The sequence below is a fragment of the Podarcis bocagei genome (genome assembly GCF_964188305.1).
Source record: "Podarcis bocagei genome assembly, chromosome: 3".
NCBI lineage: Eukaryota > Metazoa > Chordata > Lepidosauria > Squamata > Lacertidae > Podarcis > Podarcis bocagei.
In genome coordinates this window covers 95,131,669-95,159,258 of record NC_138127.1, presented here as the reverse complement: position 1 = coordinate 95,159,258, position 27,590 = coordinate 95,131,669, and the positions used below count along the sequence as shown (strand labels likewise).

The 27,590-nt window shown below is 40.5% G+C and overlaps 1 protein-coding gene across 2 annotated transcripts in view; it reads left to right on the top strand.

Annotated features, from left to right (window-relative positions):
• The window catches only part of FBXO11 (F-box protein 11), a 75,409-nt gene that overhangs the window by 32,534 nt on the left and 15,285 nt on the right, over positions 1–27,590 (top strand). Inside the window, exons 2-11 of one of the 2 annotated variants that reach the window (XM_081188490.1) lie at positions 9,714–9,841; positions 10,053–10,134; positions 15,374–15,515; positions 17,443–17,572; positions 18,799–18,882; positions 18,970–19,102; positions 23,214–23,320; positions 23,422–23,533; positions 24,515–24,621; positions 24,720–24,857. In XM_081188490.1, the coding sequence (XP_081044616.1) occupies positions 9,714–9,841; positions 10,053–10,134; positions 15,374–15,515; positions 17,443–17,572; positions 18,799–18,882; positions 18,970–19,102; positions 23,214–23,320; positions 23,422–23,533; positions 24,515–24,621; positions 24,720–24,857 (1,163 nt within the window). Of the gene's footprint in view, positions 1–9,713; positions 9,842–10,052; positions 10,135–15,370; positions 15,516–17,442; positions 17,573–18,798; positions 18,883–18,969; positions 19,103–23,213; positions 23,321–23,421; positions 23,534–24,514; positions 24,622–24,719; positions 24,858–27,590 lie in introns of both variants that reach the window. The other variant, XM_081188489.1, reaches the window with a different exon arrangement.

Here is a 27,590-nt window from a genome sequence, read left to right as displayed (position 1 = left end):
AAGTATAAAATTCATCTTCCCCATCTATCAATTGGTCTAATGTCAATACACCTGCTTCTATCAAATTTTTCCATATCATCATCTTTTTTGCAATTCTTAGTATGGGGTTTCCCCACAGAGTAAGTTTAATATGTGAAAATGGATCAAATTTGTTTCTGTTACCCAATATATTCCATTTTCTTCTAAATGATTTAATTGTTTCCAGAGTCGCCTGAGATTTCAAATACTTCGATCCTATTATGGTCCAACCAACCAAATATGCTATGTACATATATTCTAGGGTTGTCCACACTGGAAAATTGGGGCCAGCAGTGGGATTCCAATATTTAGTACTTGACAGTAGGTAGGAATAGTAATATAATTCCAAATTTGGGATTCTGAAACTGCCTTCTTTAATTTGTAGCTGCATTCTCTGCAAGGATATCCCTGGTGTTGCTGAGCCTCAAAGGCATTTCCTAAACAATGAGTTTATCTTTTGAAAATATGATCCAGATATAAAAACTGGAAGTCCTCTCAGGATATAAATGAGTTTCAAGTGATTGTTGTATGTTCTGTGCTTGACTGCATGTGCTGAAGATCATTGATAATCCTTGCAGGGTGTAGTTGAAGAAGAAGGGGCTAGAGTAGAGCTTTCTAAACTGTGTCGTGACATGCTGGTGTGTCAGCTGCAGTGTGTAAGTGTGTCACATGAATGCTCCCCGCGCTCCTCCTGGGACTGGGAAGGGGTTAATTTAACCTTTGGTTTGCTAGTAAAAATTATTGTGTCATGAAATGATGCATGTCTGAAAAGCATGTCACCAACATGAAAAGTTTGGAAAGCTCTGGGCTAGAGTTGGGAAGCCACTGCAGCTAGGAGCATGAAACCACAGTCAAAGAGACACAAAGGTTCGCAATGGTAAATGAAATGAGTTTTTCTGTAGCCATTTTTATTTAATATTAAATATATCTATGTGATTCATATCAAAGTTCATGATTGGAAGGACTGCTTAATGAAGAACTTGCGGGGAGAGGGGAGAGGTAGCTGAAAATGGAATGGGGCAGTAGACCTCTGATAGTAGATGAAGGTAAACTCATACCTTGCTTGTGAGCTTTTCACATGCTAGGGTAGTTGCCCAGGGTGGTTGATACTCATCCCAGATAGTTTGTACTCCTGATGTATGGCAGATATAGGAAAACAGAAATAGGAAAGCTGGGTTATGCATGGGATAAAATGTAAAGAAGTATTTACTGTATTGTGGTTTCTATTATCTGCTTGTTATTGGTATCTCATAAATAATAATCCAATGTGAGAGTGGCTGTAATTCTCTTATGGTTTTCTTTCGCTCTTGAATTGATCATAGAATGTTAATTGTTCATTTCTGAACTCAGAAAGCCTAGTTCTAAAACAGGATTCAGTGGAATAAAAACACCTGTACACTAAGCATTTTTTTTTTTTTTTTGTACTGGGATAACGCATCAGTTCAGATGACATCCTTAAAGTACCAGATTCAGGTGCTCTTGGAGGAAACTGATTTTTTTAGATCCATTTCAGTTGTGGCTTAGGACTGGTTTTGGCACAGAAACTGCTTTGGCTGCTGTGTATGATTACCTTTGTCAGGAGAGAGACAGGAGAAGTGCATCCTTGTTAATTCTCCTTGACCTCTCAGCAACTTTTGATGCCATTGAGCACAGATTTTGATTCTGGAGCACTGCTTTGCAGCAGTTCTGGTCTTACTCTGTGTTCTTGGCAACAGAAGAGCTGGCTTGGTATCTTACTACTAAAAGCTTTTTCTTCCAATTTTTATTTTTATTTTAAAAAGTAGTAATAATAAATAATTTTTTGAAAAAAATCCCAAAATTTCAACACCTCTTGCAATGGTTTGACCCCTTTCCATTTTTTAACAGTACAAATTCTACAAATACTTCTGTATCTCCTCAAAAGCGTTTCTCCTGCATATTCCCTGTCCTACCTTAATTGCACGTGTTAATTTATCGTTAACAGCTATATCCCACACCTCTTTGCACCATTCTTCCATTTTACATTCACCTTGTCCCTTCCACTTCCTAGCTGTAATAATTTGTGCAGTAGTCAATAAATTTGTGAGCAAGTCCTTGCCAGCCTGCGAACCTTCCACCCCATCGTAAATTGATGATAATAAGTTTATTATTTATTTTCATGATACTTACTTATGCCCAGGTATGGCAGCAATTTTGTGCCTAGAAATAAACCCTGTTGCCTTGTAGGACTTAATATCTGAAGAAATATGCATAGCATTAGGGTTTAAATGACCTTAAGGCTGGAGTGTTAGATCTAGGCTTTGAAAACGGGCTTTCAAAGGTAAAATATTATTTTCAACTTTAGCACCTACATACTCATAACTTTAAGACTGTTCATTCATTAGCCTATACTTTATTATTATTTATCAGTCCTGAATTCTGTGACTAATTAAACTATAAGGTTAGCAGAGCTAATAATAAGTATATTCATGGTCTACATATTACTATATAATACAATACACATTCCACCTCAGACAATAATTAAAATATTTTTTACCTGTACCAGCACATTTAACAGTCATTCTAAATATAAAATATTGTTTAAAATAATATAAAGCCAGGCAGGGGAAGACTGAGATAAGTTGTGGGGAATCAAAGCACTTATTGATTCTATAGCGTTGACTTCTATTTGCTGGTTACCATAAATCTGAGTAAAAATTCCATCCTTGATTTCTGTAACGTTGTGCATGCAAAATCTGTTTTTAAATTTCTATGCTACATATTTTTTTTGGTCCCTCTTTGCCTCCATTTTATCACTTTTGACCTTTACAGAACCTTGATGCCTTTAAAAGCTGTATGATGGGCAGATAGGTAAATGTAAAGGGACCCCTGACCATTAGGTCCAGTCGTGACTGACTCTGGGGTTGCGGCGCTCATCTTGCTTTACTGGCCGAGGGAGCCAGCGTTTCTCCACAGACAGCTTCCAGGTCATGTGGCCAGCATGACTAAGCCGCTTCTGGCGAACCAGAGCAGTGCATGGAAACACCGTTTACCTTCCCGCTGGAGCGGTACCTATTTATCTACTTGCACTTTGACGTGCTTTCGAACTGCTAGGTTGGCAGGAACAGGGACCGAGCAACGGGAGCTCACCCTGTTGCAGGGATTCGAACCACCGACCTTCTGATCTGCAAGTCCTAGGCTCTGTGGTTTAACCCACAGCGTCGCCCGCGTCCCTTAGATGGGCAGATACCCTCTCATTAATTTGAGTGGATATACCACTCATAGGGTTAGTTGGGTCTTTCTACTCTAGCAAACGTGTATACTTTTACCTCCTCTATCAAGTATATTTCTGCGCTGCTTGATACCATATCCTTGAATCTTTCAAAGTCCACTGTGTCTACTGCAAGGCAAGAAACATAGATCTTATAAGCCTTTAGGAGCATAATAATATTAATAACATTATTATTATTTAATTGCCTTCCACACATCAAGGAGATGTACAAAATGTAATAAAAGAGTTAAATATATAAGTGGGAATCCCCATGCAAATTAATTGGAAGTCATCTATACCTATCATGCAGCTTTTAAAGGCATCAAACCTCTAAAGGAAAATAGGAAAAAATATTTAATGCCTAAAAGAGAAGGGAAGGGTTTTTTAAATTATTTTGAGCTCTGGGGTGTACCTTGGGAGCTGCTGACAGTTGGGATGGGTAGTGCTAAATAACCAGTGGTCTAAGTTGCTAAAAGCCAATTTCATATATCCAGTTCAGGTGTCACTAACATTTTTGGCCCTATATAGGCACATTTTGAACTTGAAGAAACTGTCATGGACATTCCTTCCTCTTCTCAAAAAAAAAAAACATAACTAGCCTAGGCAACATTCCCCCCTTCAAAACAAAACAAAACACCACAAAACCTTGTAAGACAACAGTGGCCCCCTATTTCTCCTTCTGCTTATCTGTTAAAAATAACAAGCCATATTCACACTCACAATAGGCAGCTTAGCTTAGCACCCTGGAAAGTAGAGTCGTAGTTCTAGCTGCCTTGTCCTCTTTCTGTCCTATTCTAAGAATGCCGCTGAGAAGCTTCCTTTTAGTTAAAATTAAAACTTAGACAGGAGGCCTAGGGGCCTACTACATTGCTTGCTTCTTCCATTTTGATACACTATATCACATATTGCTATAGGTAACACATAGTAAATTTTACAACATGGAAACCTTGTTTTCTCCTCTTCAAATATATGTTTCTCTTCTTTTGAAAGAGAACCTCGTGTACCGAGTGCTTCCAAAACTTCTGTATTCCAGCAGGCAATACTCTTAATTTATTGCAAGGTGTCTTCTAGTTGCTGTCCTTAAGGGAGACGGAGGGAGTGAAACAAGATTGTGACTAGAATATTATCCTAAACTTCAATTTGAAGATTAGAAACAATCCTCTGCAATTCTGAGTTGCTCTGCTGGGTCTGTCCCTTAAATCTCTTCTACCTGAGATACATTTATGATACCCATATCCTCTGGATTCATGGATGGAGTTTCCTTAAAACTACCACCAGGACTTCAGTAACTTTCACCACACCATCAGTCTGAGCCTAGACCAGGCCATGCTGCAGGTTCATTTTCTTGAGATGACTATGCAGCTGCAAAATGGATATGTAAGCACCACCTGCAGACAGCTTGCATGTTTCCAGCTCTCATAGAGAACACGCCACAAAATCCATTGTCGTATAACAGGAATAGGGAACCTGCAGTCCTTCAGAGGTTATTGGGCTCCCAACTCCCATCAGTTCCAGCCTAGATGGCCAGTGGGCAGGAATGATGGGAATGTAGTCAAACAATATCTGGAAGGCAACAGGTTCGTCATTCCCAGTCTTTGATCAAGCCATACAACCACATCTGTTCAAATGCTTCAGACATACTTACAACTTAAGGGTTTGTACAAGCCATTTCTTACACTAAAATATCTACCCAGTGTAAGTGTAGCAGCATGTTATCAAAGACAGACTGGTGCTCAGAAGCAATCTGTTATGGAACAGACCAGAGTTGCAGTGATAGAACATTACTTGATGTTGCCTATAGCTCCTAGCGAAAACCACTCATACGTATTCTCAATCATCTACAGCCCATCGTGTACAATGACAATTCCTTCTTATGGGCCTTGCTTACATAGAAGACATCCCCTCCAATATAAAATAGCAGCAACACTGGGTCATGGTTTAAAGTCACAAACCCAGAACACAACCTGCAGCACACCCACATGTAACCCACATGTAACACAGAACATGTAAAAGATAGCTAGTCATCTCATGGTAACTGGACGAATATTAGTATGCATATTAGATAACATGCTAAGACCTCTGTGGTATTCAAATGAAAATAATAAAGATTGATATCCCCCCATCCCTCAATGCATGCTTATAAGGAGTGCTGATAACCAGGTAATGATAACTGTTCTAAACACAAAGTGTGCGCATATATATATATATATATATGCAGCAAATATATATATATATTTATATATATCAAAATTTTAATTCTGTTTAAAAGAAAATGAATGATAGTGAACATACTTTTTTTTTAAAAAAAAAGATTTGAACCAACATACTTAAACACTCTTAAAACTGAATCCAATACACCATTGAAGCACCGTTGAAAGCTTCTAACCTGGCAACTTTGTGCTATCTGCAGGGTTAAAAATCACAAATCTGTTAGGTCATGTGTGCCTATAATATGAAAATACTACCGTATTTTTCGCTCTATAACACGCACTCGACCATAACACGCACGTAGTTTTTAGAGGAGGAAAATCCGTAGGCATGCCACCCGTAGGCATTCCCTCCATAACACGCACAGACATTTCCCCTTACTTTTTAGGAGGAAAAAAGTGAGTGTTATGGTGCAAAAAATACGGTAATTTTTAAAAACACCCATAATCATTAAGGCACCTGGTTAATCAAAAGGCTTATCAGTACAAAATTATTTGACTCTGGGCGAGGGATATGAAGGCAGAAGGATACGTTTGGCAGACAACTTGGGATTCCCCGTCACCTGGTAACCTCCAGTGTAGCAGAACATTTTCTGTAGGGAACTGTGGAGGTAGTATTAGCTGCTTCTCCTGCCTTTTGGTTTTCTTCTGCAATCCTTTCTCTGCAGCTAATAGGTGAAAGGAGCCAAACGAGAGATTTCAAAGGGAAAATACCAATGAGAGATACATCCTTGCAAATGTATTCCAGCCTCTGCTTTTCATGTTACAGGCAACCCCGCAGGATTGGGAATCCTGTGTTCAGCTGGTCCCCTAGTTCTAGTCTAGACATAGTGCCTGTCTTCTCCCAAATCCTTGCCTCTCTGGTTTACAGCAGATTTTAAATGCGAACTCTGGCTAGCCTGTGTTTCATGTTATGCCTCTGCTGAATCTGGAAAAACTTAACAGAGAAGAATCCTCTCTTGCTCCACCCTTCCCATTCCACCAAAGTATTTTCTGGCTTTGTACAATGGCCAGTTCTGGATGATGTAATGGAAGTTTATTATAGCATACACAGATATGTGAATGCCCTATTTCTCCCCCAGGCTAACTTGTGAGAAAGAACTTTAAAAATAGCAGGGAAAATGGGCAATTATGAGGGAAAGTGACAGACCTCTTAATAAATACTGTATTTTTGCACCATAACACTCACTTTTTTCCTCCTAAAAAGTAAGGGGAAATGTCTGTGCGTGTTATGGAGGGAATGCCTACGGGTGGCATGCCTACGGATTTTCCTCCTCTAAAAACTACGTGCGTGTTATGGTCGGGTGCGTGTTATAGAGCGAAAAATACGGTATATTCTCTTTCAAATGATGTGAAATGCTTCATTTTAAAAATAAACAGTGTTTTAAAATAATATTCTTAATGCCAATTCACAAAGATTCAAAGGTAGTAATTTTAGTGATGATAGCATTGCTACTACATTTAGCTAGTTACTGCTAAAGAAGATGGTAGAAAAGTATTTCCAAATGTTGCAGATTTCAGAACATCTTCATGGGTTTTTTGGAGAGTATGCCAAGCATATTTATCCTCCAGTGCGGTGACAAGCCCACCAAATCCTTGCTTCTCATTTGCCCTGGATTCCTCGGTTGTCTTTGCTAAATAAAATAAATTTGATGAATGCTTGAAAATACATACAATTAAGAAGCTTTTTATAGTTTACTTAAACCTTCTGTTTTATGAAGTCCATGATTTTGAGCTTCAAAGTTCAGAATTAGAAGCTTGGCTCTTTTCAGCACTGGTTCTTGTTAAGAGAAATAGATAAACATGAGTTCAGGATAGCAGAGATATTTTCCCACCTACACACATCCCAGTCCTGGAGTGGAGAGTGCTGGAAATGTTGATTGTGTGCTTTCCTGGACTGTGAGTCTTCTGTTACCGTCTGTACATTAGTGTAATGTTCAGGCCCCTTCTCAAAGGACTTAGTCATAATATACTGGAGTTCTTATATGTACTTATGAAATGCATTATATTTACATAATATATCTAAAGCAAAATATGAATGCAGATAACATATGTCTGGAAAATTAAATCACTACTTGGGCATTGAGATTGGCTGTTGTTCTGCCATGCATTTAGTGACACACATGCATTTGCTGCTAAGTAAATGTATGTGGGAGATTGAACAAGGGTGTAGAGCTTGATAATTGATAACCTAGATGATTTAATAGGCCATGAAGAACAGGTATAACTACTGAAAAGTAATATATTGTTCAGTCATTTAAGATGCATAAATGACTGTTAAAGCTTCATTAGGTATTAATTTTATTATGATTAGCTTGCTGCACAAATAGATTCGTAGTTTTTATGATTTTAAGAAAAGAGTACACATATGAAACTTGTACTCGAAAGAATAGGTACTGAAATTCAATATAGAAAGATTGTTAAATAAAGCATTTCAGTTAGGAAGCTTGCTAATTTTAAGTCAAATGCTATGTTGGTTTTTTCAGAGATTTGTACCTATTCTAGAGCTATTGATCTTTAGTATAGCAACTAACTGTAGATACCTTTATTTCACCGTCAAGAAAAATTAATTGTTTCCCTCATTTTCATTCTTTTCTTGGGAGAAAGTATGTCGTGCAAATAGCTAGAAGGCCTATTATCTTTAAATTAATCTTATTTAATTTTAAGGAAGAAGCAGTAAATTGTAGTATGTTCCCCACAAATGTCAAAAGACACCAGGGACTTGTAGCACATGTGGATGTGAGCAATAAAGATTTGTTCTCCTGCGTGCTTGCCAGCTCAGTAGTGGAGGGGTCAGCAACTTTTTTGGGCCCGTAGGAACACTTGAAATTTGGGGGGGAGGTCTGTGGGCATTGTCCTCTGTTTGCTCCCCCCCCCCGCCTCATCAATCTCTCTCCCAGGCAACAGAGAGCCCTCTCTCTCACACATGCATGCTTCACTTTTCTAAGAAGTCTAGGTAAAGTTCTGATCCAGTAGAATTAAAATGGATTATTTGAATTAGCATTACTTTACATGGGGTTCCCAAAAAACCCCATCAATTTAAAATTTACAGTGGTGGATTGCACAGTAAAAAAACCACAACCCTAGATTTCAGTTCTTGCCAGTAATACAAAAATGTTGTCCTGGCACACACATCTTCATGGATTTTCATAATTTCTACACAGAATGACAACAAAACCACTGACAATTCACAGAACACATCATGGACACCAAGATTACCCATAATTTTATGGTGATAAAAACTAGAAAGGTCCATAAATATCCTTCCTTCATCCATGCTTTTGTTCCATAGCAACTGTGGAATGTACCAGATCATGATTTTATGGTCAATTCAGTGGACTTAGGTGGGAACTGTGAATTGATGGTGTTTATAGGGTGGGGATTCTGTGAATAAATGATTCAGTTTCAAGACAATCCACTTGGAACTGATTCCAACTGTGTGTGCACCTACCTTCTCTATCACATTCCATTATCCCTCTCCATTTCACTGATCCTGTCCCACCCTAATTTCTCCCTCTTAGCCAATCTGTTTTCCTCCTTCCATATCACCCCCCTTTTCCTTCTACCTTCTTAGTTGCTCTTTCTTTTTAGCTGCTGATCTGAATTCTGAAAATGACATAGATCTGGACGAAGCGCAGGAGAGTATCAGTGCTCCAGCTTACTCCTTCAGTATTATGTTCTTTTCAAGGGGGGAACGGTAACTATCTTCACAGAGAAGGGAAAAATGAGACGGTGGGAGCTTAGACACCAGGGGAAGTCCTCATGGGTGCCATGGCAGCTGCAGGTGCCATGTTGGCAACACATACGGTGTACAATATATTAGAGTGGCTCTATCTTGTCGCTATTCTTGACTTTTGCTGCACTTGCTGCAAAATATTGCTGTCAGTATGTTAAAGACAGTATGGGGGGAAGGTTTGTGTTTTTATGTTGCACAATTACCTTGAGTTTGATGGAAAAGGCAAGTCTAGTATGTAGTACTTATAAATTCTGAAGATTTTTTTTTTACTAAATGATCTTCATTGTATTTATGAGAACCATTTCACAGTTAATGTGTAAAGCATACTTACATAAGAATTTGGGAAAATTAAAAATGATCCTGACAACAAAATAATATATAGCAATGTAATTATATAGCACATTTCACCAAGATGTATATAAAGTTTTTACTGTGCCTTTTTGGCTTGATGTGACTTGAATGAAATTGTGTGTGTGTCAGTTGCAATCTTGTAACAGTTTTTTCTTTTTTTGTTTCTTGATAGATGATGATGTACCTGCAGATATGGTTGCAGAAGAATCTGGTCCTGGTGCACAAAATAGTCCATACCAACTTCGCAGAAAAACTCTTTTACCTAAAAGAACAGCTTGCCCTACAAAGAGCAGTATGGAGGTATTTAAAAATTAATAATCATGCTTTCCCTTCTGAAGTAATTGCCTAGCACAACAGGCACAATACAGTTCATGGGGAGAAGGCCAGTGGTGGCCGTGGAGGATTCTTTATGTGGGGTTAGCACAAGCGGAAAGGAGTAAGGATTGACCATGTGCAATATGCATTAGAGGAACTTTGTGTAATCTAATTTTACTTTTCTAAAACTTTTCAGGGTGCCTCTACTTCAGCTACAGAGAACTTTGGTCATCGAGCAAAACGTGCTAGAGTATCTGGAAAATCACAGGATTTGTCAGGTAATGTCTTTTTTTGTTTGAGGGAGAAAGTCTCCCAACTTTCTATTTTAATTTTAATTTTAATTGAACAGTTTTTAACTTAAGAAAGTAATTGGGATGGTAATGGTAATCTTATTTCCTTGTCTACTGTCATTTGACTTTCATAAGTGAATTTTTATGGTCTCAAAAAGATTTTTCTCAGAAATTGTTTCCATGAAGAATACGTTATGTTGTTGTGCTACTTGAGTAGGCAGTGGGTGTACGGATGTATGTACAGGCTTATTTCCATTTCACCTTGCAGAAGAGGAGAGGGGTTTTTAATTGACACCTGAGGCTAGATCAGGGGAGGCACCAGCTGTAGGCAGGAGAAACCTAACAATGACTTTGAACTAGATAGGAAAATGGTAGTCCCATTTCTACATACCATTAAAAGTGGTGTCTTTGTGTAGCTACTTTTCCTGCCTGCACACTTCTGGGTAGGTGGACCCGGTTCAAGGGGCTGGTGACTTGTAAAACCTTCCACAGCCTGTACTGTGTGACTCAGAGATTACCGCTTCCAATATGAGCTGTATTTCTCACAGGGTTGTTATGGGGGAATAGATAAGGATTGGGAGAACCGTGTATGCCACCTTGAGTGCCTCAGAGAAAAAGGTGGACTGTAAATGCAATGAATGAATGAATTATACAAGATTTGTGTTATGACCATTATATCTTGTTCCTTAAAGACAATGATGATGATGATGATGATGATGATGATAATTAATTATTTTATTATTTATACCCCACCCATCTGACTGAGCTTTCCAGCTCCTCTATCTTTGCTCAGACATTCTGTCATTATTTTACATGGTGTCCCTCTGCAAGTGTTGCTGGCATGTGTGATTTTACCTATGGTCCTTTGATCAGTTACTGTATTCAACTGCACCTTCACAAATAACTTTGTCCCTGTTTGGATGATCAGAAACCTTTTGGATTATGCTAAGAGGTTTGATGATATTTAATTGCTTTAGTTGTCTCTAACAGGGAGTGTAACAGCAAACCTTTATAAACTATAGGATATCAGGCTCACTAGCCTTATTTGATCTGGCAGGGGTCCTCATTTGACCTGCAAGACAGTTTTTCCCCGAGCCATGTCCATCTGCCCACAGCTGGCCTTAGTTTTGGAAGTGAAACTACATAGCTTGACTCCGTATGTAACTCAGGGTTAGGAAAGAGGCCTGAGTTCAGGCGGCTGTCACACTAAAATAAATGTGAACTGTGCTGTTTGACACTGCAGGTTGTCAGGGAACTCCTTTGTGAGGAAAATCCTTACACATGGAAAACTAGTGTGTTGAGGTGAAATGTTTTAGTCCGGCCACTGCCTTGACATACTTACTTTTGACTTGTAGTGAGTGAGTTCATTTATGTAGCAGAGTGACCAAACATGATACTCCCTCTGCAATCTGAGGTGGTAATAATCTTTATTTATTTGAAAGCATTTATAAACCGCTTAATATTTAAAAATCTGTAAGCTGTGTACAATATTTTTTTTAAAAAATAAATAAAACACAACCTAAATCCAATAAAACAGCAGCATAAAGGCATATAAAAACAAATAAAACAGGGATTCAGGGGATTTTGGCATATAAAACAGGACCTGGCCTTGCTGGTCAGAGAAAGCCTGGGGAAAGGATAAGTCTTGCAGAACATCTAAAGCAACGTTTGAAACTCCCTTTGTTCTAGGCACGTTTTGTGACAGGAAATTTCATTAGTGCTAGCAGTTTCTGAGCGCAGTACTGTGCCTAAGATTTAAGATTAAAACGGGCACTGAGGGTGTGGGAGGAGAAATTCCTTCCCACTAGAGTTCCAAGAGATCGCTGCAGCATCCGGCAAGCTATTAGGTGCTGCCTCTCAGCTGGCCTTGCAGAAAGGCAGCGTTTCCCTCAGATTGGCTGCCCTTAGGCTAGGAATACAGCTATCTTTTCCCTCCATCCCGTTCCCATCATCATCTCATCCACTGAAAACGGACAGAGAGCAAAGTTCACACTGCCTTGCCTGGCTCTTTCCTCAAGTGAGTTGTGAAACACTCCCTCCCATCCCTGTCAGTCCTCCTTGAAACTGCTGGAGGAATGGGCTTGTGTGCTCCTGGAGCAAATTCTGAAAATGTCAGGGACACTGCAAAGGAGGGGGGTATCAGGAGAGGAGAGGAGAGGAGAGGAGAAGAAAAAGAGGAGAAATCCGGTGACTGCTTGCACACAGAGAGAGAGCATGCAGTGTGATAGCCTGTTTGTTTTTGCATTTCTCTCTCATCTTCAGTGCAGAAGGGGAGGCTCCAATACGGGGCTGGGTAAGGAGAGTTTAAACCTTTGGTGGAATTTCACAAATGTGGGATATGGAAGGAGAGCTTCCCATCCAGAGTCCATTTGAAAACCGCTGAGCATCTTGGTGGACCACTTAGTGATTTTTCTGTCTGTTTAGCAACTGTAATGCACTGTGCTTTACAATGTTAAGAAATTCAATCTGTTATATAAAATGCAATATATAAGCACAAAAGAAGCTATTTGGGCATCATTTAGGAAAAAATGGTTGCTTTCAACCCTGATCTGGATCTGCCTGTTACTTGGAATTAAATCCCAACCGAGTTCAATGGGGTTTCTGCATGGATTGGGGACCTGAAAACTTTCTTTGTATTCTTTTAAACTCTACATGTTTTATTTAGGTTTTAGTTATCTTGTTTAATGTATGATGTGCTTTTAATTTGAAATATACTAGCCAGTTAGTTACGATGGTTTAAGTAGTGCTTGTTAAAGTGTTAACTACCTCAGACTCTCACAGTAATGCTTAAAAGCGAAACAAATTTTGGATTGGGATCACTGAAGGCTTCAGTGGCCTTCAATGATCCCACTCCAAAATTTGTTTGTGAACTGGACACTCAAGGTGTCTCTGCCATCAGTTGTATAGGCCTGTAATACATGTTAATTGTGGTGCCAAAAAGATATATTTATATGAAGGGAAGGTGTATGGGGAGAATCCAGGGCTTGTCTGCAGAGTGGAAGGAAAGGAGGATCTTTTTCTGTTTCCCCACTTCCAGCCACTCTCTGAAGACTGGAGAAGAGACTCTCTTAAGAAGATTAGGGGGGTGGGTCTAAGGTGCCATTTAGCTTCTAGCTTTCATATCTCAGTTTCTAACACTGATCTGATGGTTGCTGCTGCAAGTATAGCAGAGGGACACAGTGATATTCTTTTCCTACACGTGTGAATTAGTTAGTGTTCAGCTAAAATAAATGGCATTTGAAAAATTAACTGGAATTCTACAGTGGAGGTAAATTATTGAAAGTTATATCTCAATCACACTCCTGTAATGAGTACTTCTATGAATAACCAAATTCTTGCCATATTTGTGATTTTCTTTCCCACCCTCAGAAGTACAGTACTTAATATTGTGTATTCCTGACAGCCATGCCAAGAACTCCCTGAAAGCATATTGCTAACTAGGATGGTGATGATTAGAATTTGCAGTCCTCCTGCAAAGCATATTCTTTTCATTAAATAATAGGAACAATAGGTCCTACTTGTATCTATATAAGTTCTTTTAAACTCAGTTTCCTTGAGTTTACGTGTAAATATATGTAGTTAGAAAAAAGTGACGTTCTTCATAAGGAACAGTTCTTTAGTCTATCCTTCAAGCTGTAGAACCTGTCTACCTTCAGTTGCTATGGAGACAGGAAACATCCCACTGTGAAGTCTAACATGTATTCTTTTTTTAAAAAATATGGGAGAGATCACGAGAGACTTCATGCTAGACTTCAGGGAGTAGCTAGAACAGGCTTCCTCAAACTTGGCCATCCAGATGTTTTGAGACGACAATTCCCATCATCCCTGACCACTGGTCCTGCTAGCTAGGGATCATGGGAGTTGTAGGTCAAAAACATCTGGAGGGCCGAGGTTGAGGAAACCTGAGCTAGATTGTAAGGCCAAAATACACACTACTGCTCTTTCACTTCCATTCTGCATCTTTGTAGTTTCTGAATCTTTTGCACATACATATTTAAAATTGAATAGGCAAAATGAACAGATTTGGCCCATGCTAAGTTTTTTACATTCATCTAGGCTCACTAAATATCAGCCTAGACATCACAGCATACCCTCATTGCTTTTTAGCCCAGTCTCTTGACCTTTTTGCAGATGTTGAGAGGGAGTGAACTGAGGGGTAGAAAACATAACGTGAATTCTAATTTGCACCTGTAATTGTACTCCGCACAGTGTACATAAAGTTAAATCAGTTTTATTGTTTTACTGGGGAAATGTTAATCCAAAGTCAGGAAATGAAGCTATCCTTAAAATAAAGTGTGAACTTCACCCCCAAAGGTACACTCTCCCATTGCTTCCCAAGACGGACGGATGCCAAACAGGGGCATCCAATGAAGCTGAGTATTGGAGGGTTTAGGACAGACAAAAAACTTTTCCGCACAGCCCATAGTTAAACTGTGGAATTCACTTAACACAGGAAACATTGATGGCAGCTAACTAGGATGGCTTTAAAAGAGGATTCAACATTTGTGGAGGAGAGGGCTATCAGTGGCTCCTAGCTCAGGTCCTGCTAGGCAGGTTTCCCATAGCCATATGATTGACCACTGTGAGAACAGGATGCTGGACCACTGACCTGATCCAGCAGACTCTTCTTAAATTTTCATGTTCATCCTGCTTCTTATTTTTGCCTCTTGCGGCAGTAGTGTTCCACTGACATAAGTACAGACAATGACCAGTTTGCATGGGAGTTATGTTTCTGATCCCCACATGCGTTGGTTGAGTGCACACAAGCCCGCTCCACCCCGTTCTGCCCTGTTCTGCCCCCTTTGCCAGCCACTTACAGGTCGTTGTGATACGTGATGTAGCGGTCATGTGTCAGACGCTTATCATTCATTGCCTGTATATGTTAGTATAGTGTTCTGCAGTATCTCTCCATACAAGTGTTAATCTTACTACAGCAGTGATATGTTCTGGCACATCTTTATCCAGTTGCAGTAATGAGAGGATAGAAATGTGCTGTTAGACTTTTATTGCTGATTAAAGCTTGCAAATCTAACTTTAGAAAATGTGTATATTTAAATGGAAAACTTGAATAACATTGATTTTTGTCAAACTTCTGCCTAAGTAAATCTGTTTCAGGTAATTCACTTGATTTTTGAGAGACAGAAAGTCCATGATCTATTTTGGTGGAAATCCCCCAGACAGGTTGTGAACATCAGTCATGTTATTCATGTTTTATATTTAATAGCAGCACCTGCAGAACAGTATCTTCAAGAGAAGTTGCCCGATGAAGTGGTTCTGAAAATCTTCTCATACTTGCTGGAGCAAGATCTTTGTAGAGCAGCTTGTGTATGTAAGCGCTTCAGTGAGCTGGCTAATGATCCAATTTTGTGGTAAGTGAAAAGGTATTTTTGATTATCCTGAAGTATGTTATATATGCCATACACAATAGAAAAATTGAATTCATGAATATGTTTTCTAATTATTTTGAACGAAAGCAGGTACTTGAATTACATTTCTATTGCGCTCACCTGAAGTTGCACTATTATTTTTCTGTAGCTCGTGCCTCCTGTTTGCATTCTGGTTATATAGGGTTCTTCTTGCAATCTGCCATCTTACAAAAAAATTTGTTTATTTAGAATACTTTACATCCTACATTAAAGTCTGAAGAGGCTCTCAAAGCATCTTACAAAAGATGTAATAAAAGTTACAGTTCAAGCCTGGCATCAGGAACAGAAATAGCATTGTGTCCCTCTGGTGCCAGGATTATAAAGGTGATAGTCCCTGCCCCCTGTCCTTGATCTGCCTTGGTCTTGCCCTTCACCAGTTGAAGAAGAGCAGGTGAAATTCACTTGGCCCATAATGGAGGCAAGTCTTCTCTTGCTTGCAGGTGGCACAATTGATTTGTGCCTGCATAATTGTTGAAATACACTTAAAAATATGCAGATGTTGTTTGCCATATGTTCCCATTCACAAAGTGGATTTTTGCTTGTTTGTTTTGCTTGGCTCAGGTTTTTCAGTACCCCCAATTATGCTCCAAGCCTTGTAAATAATACCAGCCATATAAAATGCTTTACGTTTCTTACTGCTACCATGCAACTCCTTGCCAACTTCTTCCCTCTAAAAGCTCTAGAATCAGGCATGCTTGTTCAAGTAAATTTAAAATACATCAATCTCTTTAACACTTGGATTTTACTGATGGAGACGGGTTGATGAATAGAAAAGTCTAAAAATGGGACACCTCCCACCCAACAGTCAAAGCCTGCTTATCTCATCAAAGAAACACTTGTCTTAGGATTTACACCCTCCAATTTATGAATGGTTCGAGGTAACTAAGAATTGAATAAAGCAGCATAATAAAAACAGCAACAGGCAAGATAAAGATAAATTTAACAAACCAGGGGCCATTAAAACAAAACACAAAAATGGTGAGCAGATTAAAACATAGATCAGAGGCCTCTAAAAGCCTGGGGAAATAAGACAGATTTCACCTTGTACCTAAAATGGTAAGAAAGGTACCAGTCTTACAAGCTTAAGGAATTCCAGCACATAGCAAGCCAGGCCACATGTGGGATAGAATGCCAAGGTGTGCGGTTGGGGCTGCTGTTCAGACCTTGATTGTGGGAGGCGGGTAGTGTCCAAATAGCAGCTAAGGAGCATGCCTAGGCATTTATTCTTGCAGAACGCACTCCTTCATAGACCATTATATGTGTGCTTAATATATGGTAGCGATGGGGAACTTATGGCACTCCAGATGTTGCTGGACTACAGCTCCCATCTTCCTTAACCATGGACCATGTTGGCTGAAGCTGATGGGAGTTGGAGTCAAACTATATCTGGAGGGCCACTGATGCCCCATCCCTAGTACATGGCTTGGTCAAGTATCTCTGGATACATTTAAGAATGCCAGATGGAGCACATCGTTTGTTTTTATATAAGGATGTTGTTATTCCTGTTAAAAAGTCGCAAAGAGTGAGAAATGGTGCTAAATTTGACGCTGTTCAGCAAAATCCTTCTATGCTGTTAAGCGCATGTTTAAAACTTTGCTCACACCTAGACACTTACCCAAATAACAGTGCACATCTGGAAACATTGTTACTCTTAATTACTATGTTTTTATCTTAAGTGATAATTCCCAAACTTGTTTAAAATAGGCAGCTCTCTTTGCTGTGTTCAATGGGAAATAGACAGCTTGAACATTGCTGGAAGTGCCACTTTCAAGTTTCCAATTTTTTTAACGTAATTTTTGATCCATCCAGTTTATACCTTTGTTCTGTTAAAGTCTATTCACACTTCTGTATTCTGGGTGTATTTGTTTAGGAAACGACTCTACATGGAAGTATTTGAGTATACACGTCCAATGATGCACCCTGAACCTGGTAAATTTTATCAGATAAATCCAGAAGAGTACGAACACCCAAATCCCTGGAAGGAAAGCTTTCAGCAACTGGTATGAATGCCTTTTTAAAAGCTTCCTCATTGTATTTCATGTTGTTTTAGAATGTTTCAAATGCTGAAGGGGGTGGAGGGGGGAGGTATGTGGTAATTCCCCCTTTTCCTCCTTATGGCCTGGTGAGCATTTGGACTTCTCCTTTTTTTCGGAATCTTTTCCCACTTCAGTTAGAGTGTCTTCACTGAGATCTCAGTTCAGTCTCAGCTTAAAAATCAGCACCTCAAATGATTTACATTTAAGGTTCCCCAGCTCTCGGTGCCAACTATACTTCCTCATTCTAATCCGACCTTAATTCTCCCATACAAATTCATCTTCCCTTGTTCTTCCCCTTTTTTATTCTTCTGCCATAAGACTCCTCATGCTTCAGCAGTGCAACTGTCTTTAGCAAGATTTCTCTTCATGAAGGAGGCATTGGCCTGATTCTCATGTCATAGTAAACATAGTTTAAAAACAAACTATGGTTTTATGTAAATGAATTGCATGCTGGTCAAAAGTTTCTGGGGCACTCGTGGTGCAACTGTACTGTGGATGAAACAAGCAAAAGGTTGACTTGTTGTGAAGTCTGAGTTAGTACCATGAGTGATTCAGACTTTGTGTAGAACACTGTCACCACTGTCCAGAGTCATTGTGGGAAGGTGAGACAGAATACAGACTGTAACTAAGTTTGTCTATAATTACAATCAAGACCAGAAAGCATAATTTCAGGGACAGAAGTCATTTAAATCACTGAATGAGGAGATGAGTGTTGAATCAAGTACAACAAAGTATCTGAAGGAAAATGAGGATGTGCCAAGATTGCTGCAATCTTGTAAACTACAAAACATGGTGGATCTACATTTTCACTGTGTTGTGTATGCCCCATCCTGCTTTTTAGCAATGTAGTTCTTGGACGTTTGTCATCTTCTGGAATGAGGGGTAGAAACTGAGGAAAATAACTTAGCTCAGGGTTACAGTTTTGATTGGAAGGCAAAGTCCTCAATAAGATTCAGTTTCCCTTCTGTTGCCAAAAGTACAGCTTTTTCAGTTGTACCTGAAGCAAGCGACAGATCTTGGACTCCAGATCCACCTACTGAGCATGGTTAATATCAGTGCTCTGAACTCTTTTGAGGAGCTTTGCAATGCTACACTTGTGTGTGCTGTCTGTCTCTCTCTTTTAAAATGTAACCCATTGGTCGTGCTTCATTGTAGGCTTACCTCAAAATGCTTTCCCCCTCCATTTTCAGTATAAAGGAGCTCATGTAAAGCCAGGATTTGCTGAACATTTCTACAGTAACCCAGCAAGATATAAAGGAAGAGAAAACATGTTGGTAAGTTTCTCTGAATCACTTCAAGTGAATATTGACATGCCTTTCCTGTGGCTATTTGTCTTACAACTACTTCTTGTTTTCTTCTAGTATTATGACACAATTGAAGATGCATTAGGTGGGGTTCAAGAAGCTCACTTTGATGGACTTATCTTTGTTCATTCTGGCATATACACGGACGAGTGGATATACATTGAATCTCCAATCACCATGATTGGTGCAGGTATTTAATTTGAAAGGCATCCCAGTATCAGTAGATAAAGTTCTGCTCTCTCTTGAATGTTTCTGGATAGCAGGGAAAGAAAAGGAAGCATGGCTGATGTGACTCCATTGTACTCCATTGTTTCACAGAGCACTTTTTATTGGATTTTTTGGAGGGAAGGGAAGAGCATCTTCAAATTACCTACTGCCCGAATAAAAAGATATAATCTCCCAAGATCTGTATTAGATCTCCCTGGTCCTGAATGGGATAACTGTGGCCCTGAAGGACCAGGTGCGCAGCCCAGGAGTCATTTTGGACTCAAAGCTGTCCATGGAGGCACAGCTAAATTCTATGCCCAGGGCATCTGTATCAGCTCCATCTGGTACGCAGGCTGAGACCCTACCTGCCTGCGGACTGTCTCACCAGAGTGGTGCATGCTCTAGTTATCTCCCGCTTGGACTACTGCAATGTGCACCTTTGAAGGTGACCTGGAAACTACAATTAATCCAGAATGCGGCACCTAGACTGGTGGACTGGGAGCGGCCACCGAGACCACATAACACCGGTCTTGAAAGACCTACATTGGCTCCCAGTACGTTTCCGAGCACAATTCAAAGTGTTGGTGCTGACCTTTAAAGCCCTAAACGGCCTTGGCCCAGTATACCTGAAGGAGCGTCTCCACCCCCATCATTCTGCCAGGACACTTGAGGTCCAGTGCCGAGGGCCTTCTGGCGGTTCCCTCGCTGTGAGAAGGCAAGTTACAGGGAACCAGGCAGAGGGCCTTCTCGGTAGTGGCATCCACCCTGTGGAACGCCCTCCCACCAGATGTCGAAGAGAAAAACAACTACCAGACTTTTAGAAGACATCTGAAGGCAGCCCTGTTTAGGGACGCTATTAATGTTTAATAGACTATGGTATTTTAATATTTTCTTGGAAGCCCCCCAGAGTGGCTGGGGAAACCCAGCCAGATGGGCAGGGTATAAATAATAAATTGTTGTTGTTGTTGTTGTTGTTGTTGTTATTATACAGCCTATCACTTTGCGTATCAACTGCTGTAGTTCTTCATCATCATCATCATTTTATTTGTATGCTGCCTTTCCATAGTTAGAACAATGCTTAAGGCGGCTTACAACATGACAAGATTTACATAATTACCAACATAACAAAAGTCATAAACAATAAATAAAACACATCAAAAGGTACACAACCAAATGGGGGGAAAAATTCAATTTAAAAGGACATAAAAAATAAAACTTCTTTTAAAAAGGAGCCCTCTCCATCAAGCAGCAGCAGCAACAGTCCTTTATGGAGCCAGTCAGGCCCCGCCCCAAGCCAGGTGGAAAGAGGCAGAGCAGGGCCCTTCTGGCTCCCAGCAGGTTAGCCCCAACTTGTTTAGCCCCAAAGATCATGGCGAAAACTCGCTATCAGCCCTGAATCGTGCAGCTGGACAGTTTCTGCTTAGGTAAAGGTCACAAACTACAGAACAATTGCCCAAACAGAAGTGAATGCCAATCTACAGCTAATGAATGTGTTTGTTCTTCTGTCTGTGGTGATGATACATAAGGTGTGTATCTAATGCTGTAGAAAGATATATAATTACTAGAGTGATTACTTGCAGACAAACAAAGTTAATCAAAAGAAAATACTCTTTCAGTTAGATGACAGCAGGCGTACAGGAACCAACTACTGTGGCAGCAAGGCTGGGATTTTCCACGAATCTGGAGCCCAACCATGCTGCCCAGAAATAAGGGGTAGGTGGAGAATGGCAGGTATCTTTGCTCACTTCTCTCTCAGCTTGTCAGTTAAAGAGCTCCTTCCTTGAGAGAGAACTATGGTATTTGATTTCTTTTTTCCTATTTTTTTGGTGTCTGTGTGGTGTGTTTGCCTATTCCCTTTTAACCAGCTATTTAAAGTAGTTTGCTTGTTCTGCTTTATTTATTTGCAGCATTTTTCTAGAAAGTGTGCACAATATTTTTAAACCATAAAACAGCTGTCAACGTTCCCCTTTTTTAAAGGGAAATTCCCTTATTCTGAATAGGATTCCTTGCAAGAAAAGGGAAAAGTTGACAGCTATGCATAAAATAAAAATAATCGTAACATGAATAGAAAATCGATCACTGATTAAAACAATGTCAGAATAAAGCTAGTAGGGCTCAAGGTCTAAAATCATTCAGACAGTGCCTAGCAAAATAAAAATGTCTTCACCGCACACCAAAAAGACTACACTGTTAGGTGTCGGGTGAGCTTCCACTGAAAAGTTCTCTTTGCTAGCCATGTGCCTTGTCTTGATCAGCAGGGACACTTCAACAAGGGCCTCTGAAGATGTTCTTAGGGTCTATGCAGGTATTTGTGAGCAGAGGTAACCCCATAACTTTGTATTTGGCCCAGAAATGAACTGGAAGCCAGTGCAAACGATGAAGTAGTTGTGTAAGATGAGCGCATTGACCAGCTTTGCTGCTCTGTGTCTGATAATCTGAACTTTCTGGACCATGTTCAGAAGCAGTGCAGTCATAGTAAGCCAGGCAAGTTGTTATGAGATGCAGTTGGTAGGTCAGCCTAAGATGATGCGAGGTGCTTTGAGACCACATACCCTTTCAGCAACAATACCGGCTGCAAGAGCACAATTGGTCTACGAATCTGATCCCTTGGGGGAAGTTCAGCCCCCTCCAAAACAAATTGGATACCATTCATCTGGGGCAATCAACAGTATTTACATCTTGTTTGGATTGACTATTACCACTTTGCTTACAAGTATTAAGAGGAGAAATTCTAAAGCTGCGTGAAATAAATATTTTCTATACTGAATCTAGCTTGTAGGTCCTTTCATTCTGACTGATACCTAAGTTGCAAACTTGCACTTCCGCCATCAAAATGAGAATGTTGGATTGTGGCTTTCTGCTCCCCCTGCTGGCTTCTTAAGAATAGCACACGTGTTCTTGAAAAAACATCTGACTTCTTCAACCAACTCAATACAGTCGTACCTTGGTTCTAGAACAGAATGCATTCCGGAAGTCCATTTGACTGCAGCCAATCGGAAGCCACGCCAGACATTCGGCATCCGAAAATCATTTGAAATCTGGAATACTCACTTCTGGTTTTTGATCATTTGGGAGACAAAATGTACGAGTTCCGAGGCGTTCAGCAACCTCGGTACGACTGTATATTGGTTTATACTAATTTGGATACTAGTAAATGTTGGTGTTCATTTGTTGTAAACTGCCTTTTAAAAAAGTAGTGAAGAAGTGTGTAAAAAGGTTTTGGAGAAATAAAGAGCCATTAACTAGCATTAAATGTCTTGCAATTTATTCAATAAAGCTAATATTTTAGCTTCATAGTTAAAAATAGAAACAGGGATCTGTTGTCTGTGAGGGATGCTTTAGTAGTATTCTGCATTGAGCAGGGATTGGACTAGATGACCACCAAGATCCCTTCCCTGCCCATCCCTGATGGTCTAGTGCAGGGGTTGGCATGGTTTACCTCGCCTGGGCCGGTTCACTCCAGCGGAGATCCCTCTGAGGGCTGGATTGTAAGCACGTGTTCCCACGATTTCCGGTGTCTGCGCATGCACAGATGCGATTTCCGGCACCGCGGAAGCAAGTGCAGCACACAGGGACTCGCCAAGTGAGTGGCTCAATTCGTGGGCCAGTTAAACAACCCCCGTGGGCTGCTTGTGGCCCATGGGCCTTAGGTTGCTGACCCCTGGTTTAGTGGTCAGGATTTGGCGCTCTCACCAAGGTCCCTTCCCACTCCATAATTCTATGAGTCTAATTTAAAGTATAACATTAAAGCAGATTCTTCAGCAAATACATAATGATTGTTGTAGAAATTGCAGTTGACACTTTATTAATTCTATTAGCTTTTAACTGAAGAAATGTTTCCGTCTAAAACCTGGGAGTTGGTCTGTTGAGAATTGGACTTCGATAAAACTTAACAGAAAGATCCTTCTATTTCTTGTAAAATGAACTTACTGAATGAATCTGAGACTGAATGTCTGTATTTAAAGAGCCAGAGCTGTTATCCTGAGTCACAATGGAAGTATAAAGCTTATTGCTGGAACAACGTAATTGTAGGTTGTATTGGAAATATGCTGTGCATTTTCAACCTTCAGCTTTATTATTGTTTCCCCCGCCAGCACCCGGGAAAGTGGCAGATAAGGTCATTATAGAAAACACAAGAGATTCAACCTTTGTCTTCATGGAGGGATCTGAGGATGCTTACGTTGGTTATATGACAATCAGGGTAAGAAACATGGGAGCAAGCACTTAAGTTGAAATTACTTGAGTTGAAAGAAATGGATGGCTTGTAACGAGTTTTATTGTATTTATTGTATTTACTTTCAGTTTAACCCTGATGATAAATCTGCACAACATCACAATGCTCACCACTGCTTAGAGATTACAGTTAACTGCAGCCCAATAATAGACCATTGTATTATTCGAAGTACTTGTACAGGTTAGTAATTCCTCTGTTAAAACTGTCACGAAGTAACAGGTGTACAAGATGCACAAGGGCTGGAGACCAAACAACTAGGCATCTGTCCCAGATGGTGATCAGCAATCCAGCCATGCCTTCTCCTGCCCATCACTGCTGGAATTGGGAGGCATCTTGACCACTCCCTTCTACCTGCAAGCACTTAAGTTGAAATTACCCTTCTACCTGCCCTCCCAGAATCATTAACCCACCACCATTCACCCAATATGCAGCTAGGGGATTGGACCACAGAATAGTAAACTAAGACCCAGTACTACACGTGTCCCACACCATCAGAAGTAGACGTTAAATCTCCTAGCTACTCTCCTCCCCCTGCCTCTCCCCCTGTTCTTCCATTAAGGAAGAACTCCACAGTCCCTAGACCACAACTGCATCTGCACAGACACTCATACCTGCAGCTAGATGATACACAGGTCAAACAGCTGTTGTAATGTGCGCGCTCTCTCTCTGTCTCTCTGTCTCTCTGTCTCTCTCTCTCTCTCTCTCTCTCTCTCTCTCTCTCTCTCTCACTCTCACACACACACACACACACACACACTCGCTAACTTGAAGAGCAAACCAGGCAAGGACCAGGATGGTGCAAACTCAGCCCCCCCCCACCCCCTGTTTCTTTGCGGGTCTGCTCACATGGTGTATCTGTGAGCAAGCGAGGTAATGAATTAGCTGGCTTGGGGCAAGGGCATGCACTGGCCACACAACCCATCCTAAGCCCTCTGCTTTGGCTCAGGATTCATCTGAAGCCATTTCATGCCCCTACTGTCTAGTTTATCCTGAAAGGTTAAGCCAAGATAATTGGCAAGAAGCTTTCTAGCCAAGTTCATTCAGTGTTTCCAAGTTACTGCATTTTCTTTTATTATTTTTAGTGGATGATGCAAGTTGTAGGTCTCTTATGAAGGCAAATCTAATTTCAATTTTAAAATGTAAATGTTGTTTCCTCTTCAGTTGGTTCTGCAGTCTGTGTTAGTGGTCAAGGAGCTTGTCCCACTATCAAGCATTGCAACATCAGTGATTGTGAAAATGTTGGTCTCTACATTACAGATCACGCACAGGTGAACACCATTTCCCATCCCCCCTCCCATTTTTTCCACCTTGCAAAAATAAAATTGCCTGATTCATCTTCAATTTACACTATTTTCTGATATTTTAGGGAATATATGAGGACAATGAGATCTCCAATAATGCATTAGCTGGGATTTGGGTCAAAAACCACGGAAACCCTATTATTAGAAGGAATCATATTCACCATGGGCGTGATGTTGGTGTTTTCACATTTGACCACGGCATGGTAATGTATACTTTTCCTTTTGAGGGGAGCTTATGGGGTGGGTGGGGTGTGCATATTTCTGTGGGGAAAGTGAGTTTTTGTGAGTGTTAAAGCAGCTTGTTTTTGTCCACCTGTTTCCAGTGTTGATGGTTTCTCTTTTGCCTGGCCCTCAAGTAAATAATGTACATTGGAGAGTATTGAGACCCAGAGCAGAAGTAATGCCTGGTTAGAAGACTGGGAATGTGCAGCAGGTTCCCTCACCCATGTGAATGCCTGCCTCCATTGCCTTATTAGCATAATCTTTGGCGAAGTGCTACATCTTCACAAGTGCTGGCTACCGTTCCTTTTTAAACCAGGGTTTAGAATGGGTGTTTCAGCTGCTTCAATAGGTACCAAAAAATTGGTACAGTGGTGCCTCGCAAGACGAAATTAATTCGTTCCGCGAGTTTTTTCGTCTTGCGAAGCACGGTGTCGGAAAAGTTTTGGAAAAGCTTCAAAAATCACCAAAGTCTTCAAAAACCTCAAAAAAGGCTACCACACCGCGTGCTATGAGTTGTTCCTCGAAGTCAAGTCGCAACTGTATTAACAGTTTTAAGAAAAAGGAAACAAACTTGCAAGACGTTTCTGTCTTGCGAAGCAAGCCCATAGGGAAAATCGTCTTGCGAAGCAGCTCAAAAAACCAAAAACCCTTTCGTTTTGCGAGTTTTCCGTCTTGCGAGGCATTCGTCTTGCGAGGTACCACTGTATTAAAGCAGAAGGACAATACCTCCTCAAAAGCAGGCCACTGAAATTCTGACATTCCTGCCCCACAGGCTAGGTTTTATAATTGGATTTGGAGGTTAGGTGTAGGATTGATATGGGAAAGTGTCTTCTATCCATCACTTGTCTCTTCATACATCTTCAACAATGATAATCCCAAGATCATTTTTCTTTGGAGACCTCCCTCAATCTTTGGTTGGTGCATTACATTCAGCTCCTTTCCACAACATATTTCAAAAACTGGGAACAGAATTCCAATTACGCGGAGATTCTTGATGTTTTATTTTCAGCTTGCCCTTCACCTGCTGCTTTGTTCTGAAATTATTGTTTTCCGGTGTTTGCGTTAGTACTTGTTAGGGCTGATTTACATTTGCAGGATATACTTGACATATTTATTTATTTTTAGTTTTGTTAAACTTTATTTTACTAGCCAAAGGCCATGACAAATCCATGCAATCACAAACAGTATAAAATATAACACAGAGGCGATAACAGAGGAACCACCATGGCTACACTAACTGAGTTTCAATTTAGTCCTCTGAATTCACCTTACAATTTACAGCTTTTTTTTTTTTGCCACCAGAGCCAAAAAGACCTCTTATGTGTCACTACAGCATTGTTGTTACTCAGCAGCCACTTTCCTGTACAAACGGGTTTTAGAAAGCTCCGCCTCGGATCTGTGTACAATGGCAATTGCCCTATTTGAAAGAAGATGTTTGCCATGAGGCATCAATGTGGCAAAATCACCAGGTGTTGACTTTGTAACATTGAACTTTAATGTGAGAATGTGGCCTTGGCATTGACAATTCAACAAGACTCTAGGTTGGTTCAGATTTAACACTCAGCCATAGTTTCGGATTATGAGGATGAGCCTTGGTGAGTCTTCCGTCCCCTCCTGCTTCAAACCAACCACAATAATTCAAAAGCTTTCACTTCCATTTTAGATTAACCTCCTATTGCTGTGTGGTCTAAGACCAGAGACACCTGGGTAGCTCAGCTGGTTAGAGCGTGATTCTGAGAACACCAAGGCTGCAGGTTTGGTCCTCATATGGGGCAGCTGCATATTCCTCAATTGCAGGGGGTTGGACTAGATGATCTTCAGATGATCCTCCTTCCAACTACAATTCTATGATTCTCTGGTTAATCTATGGCTAGTAGAAATAAGGCCATCTAAAGCCACAGCTTGTGAAGAAGGCGCAGCAGAGACTGTACTTTTTGAGAATACTAAGGAAAAACCATCTTCCGCAGAAACTGCTGCTTGCCTTCTATCACTGTGCCATTGAGAGCGTGCTCACTTATGGCTTATGTGTGTGGTACGGAAGCTGTACTGCCCAGGACAGGATGGGGTTGTGCAGGGTTGTTAAGGCAGCAGAGAGCATTGTTGGCTGCCCACTCTCCACCTTAGAGCAGATTTATGCCACAAGGTGCCATAGGAAGGCACTGGACATAGTAAAAGATCCATCGCATCCTGGTCACTGTCTCTTCGAGCTCTTGCCGTCGGAATGGAGATACAGGTTGATGAAGACAAGAATGAGCCGTCTTAAGAACAGCTTCTTCTCCAGAGCGATCTCGGCCCTGAATGGGAAGCCCGGACTTTGAAAGTCATCTAATCTCCCTTGCTGTATTATATTGTATAATAATAATAATAATAATAATAATAATAATAATAATAATAATAATAATAATAAAAAATTTATTATTTATACCCCGCCCATCTGGCTGGGTTTCCCCAGCCACTCTGGGCGGCTTCCAAAAGAATATTAAAATACTATGATACATCAAACATTAAAAGCTTCCCTAAACAGGGCTGCCTTCAGATGTCTTCTAAAGGTCTGGTAGTTGTTGTTCTCTTTGACATCTGGTAGGAGGGCGTTCCACAGGGAGGGCGCCACTACCGAGAAGGCCCTCTGCCTGGTTCCCTGTAACTTGGCTTCTCGCAGTGAGGGAACCGCCAGAAGGCCCTCGGTGCTGGACCTCAGTGTCCGGGTAGAACGA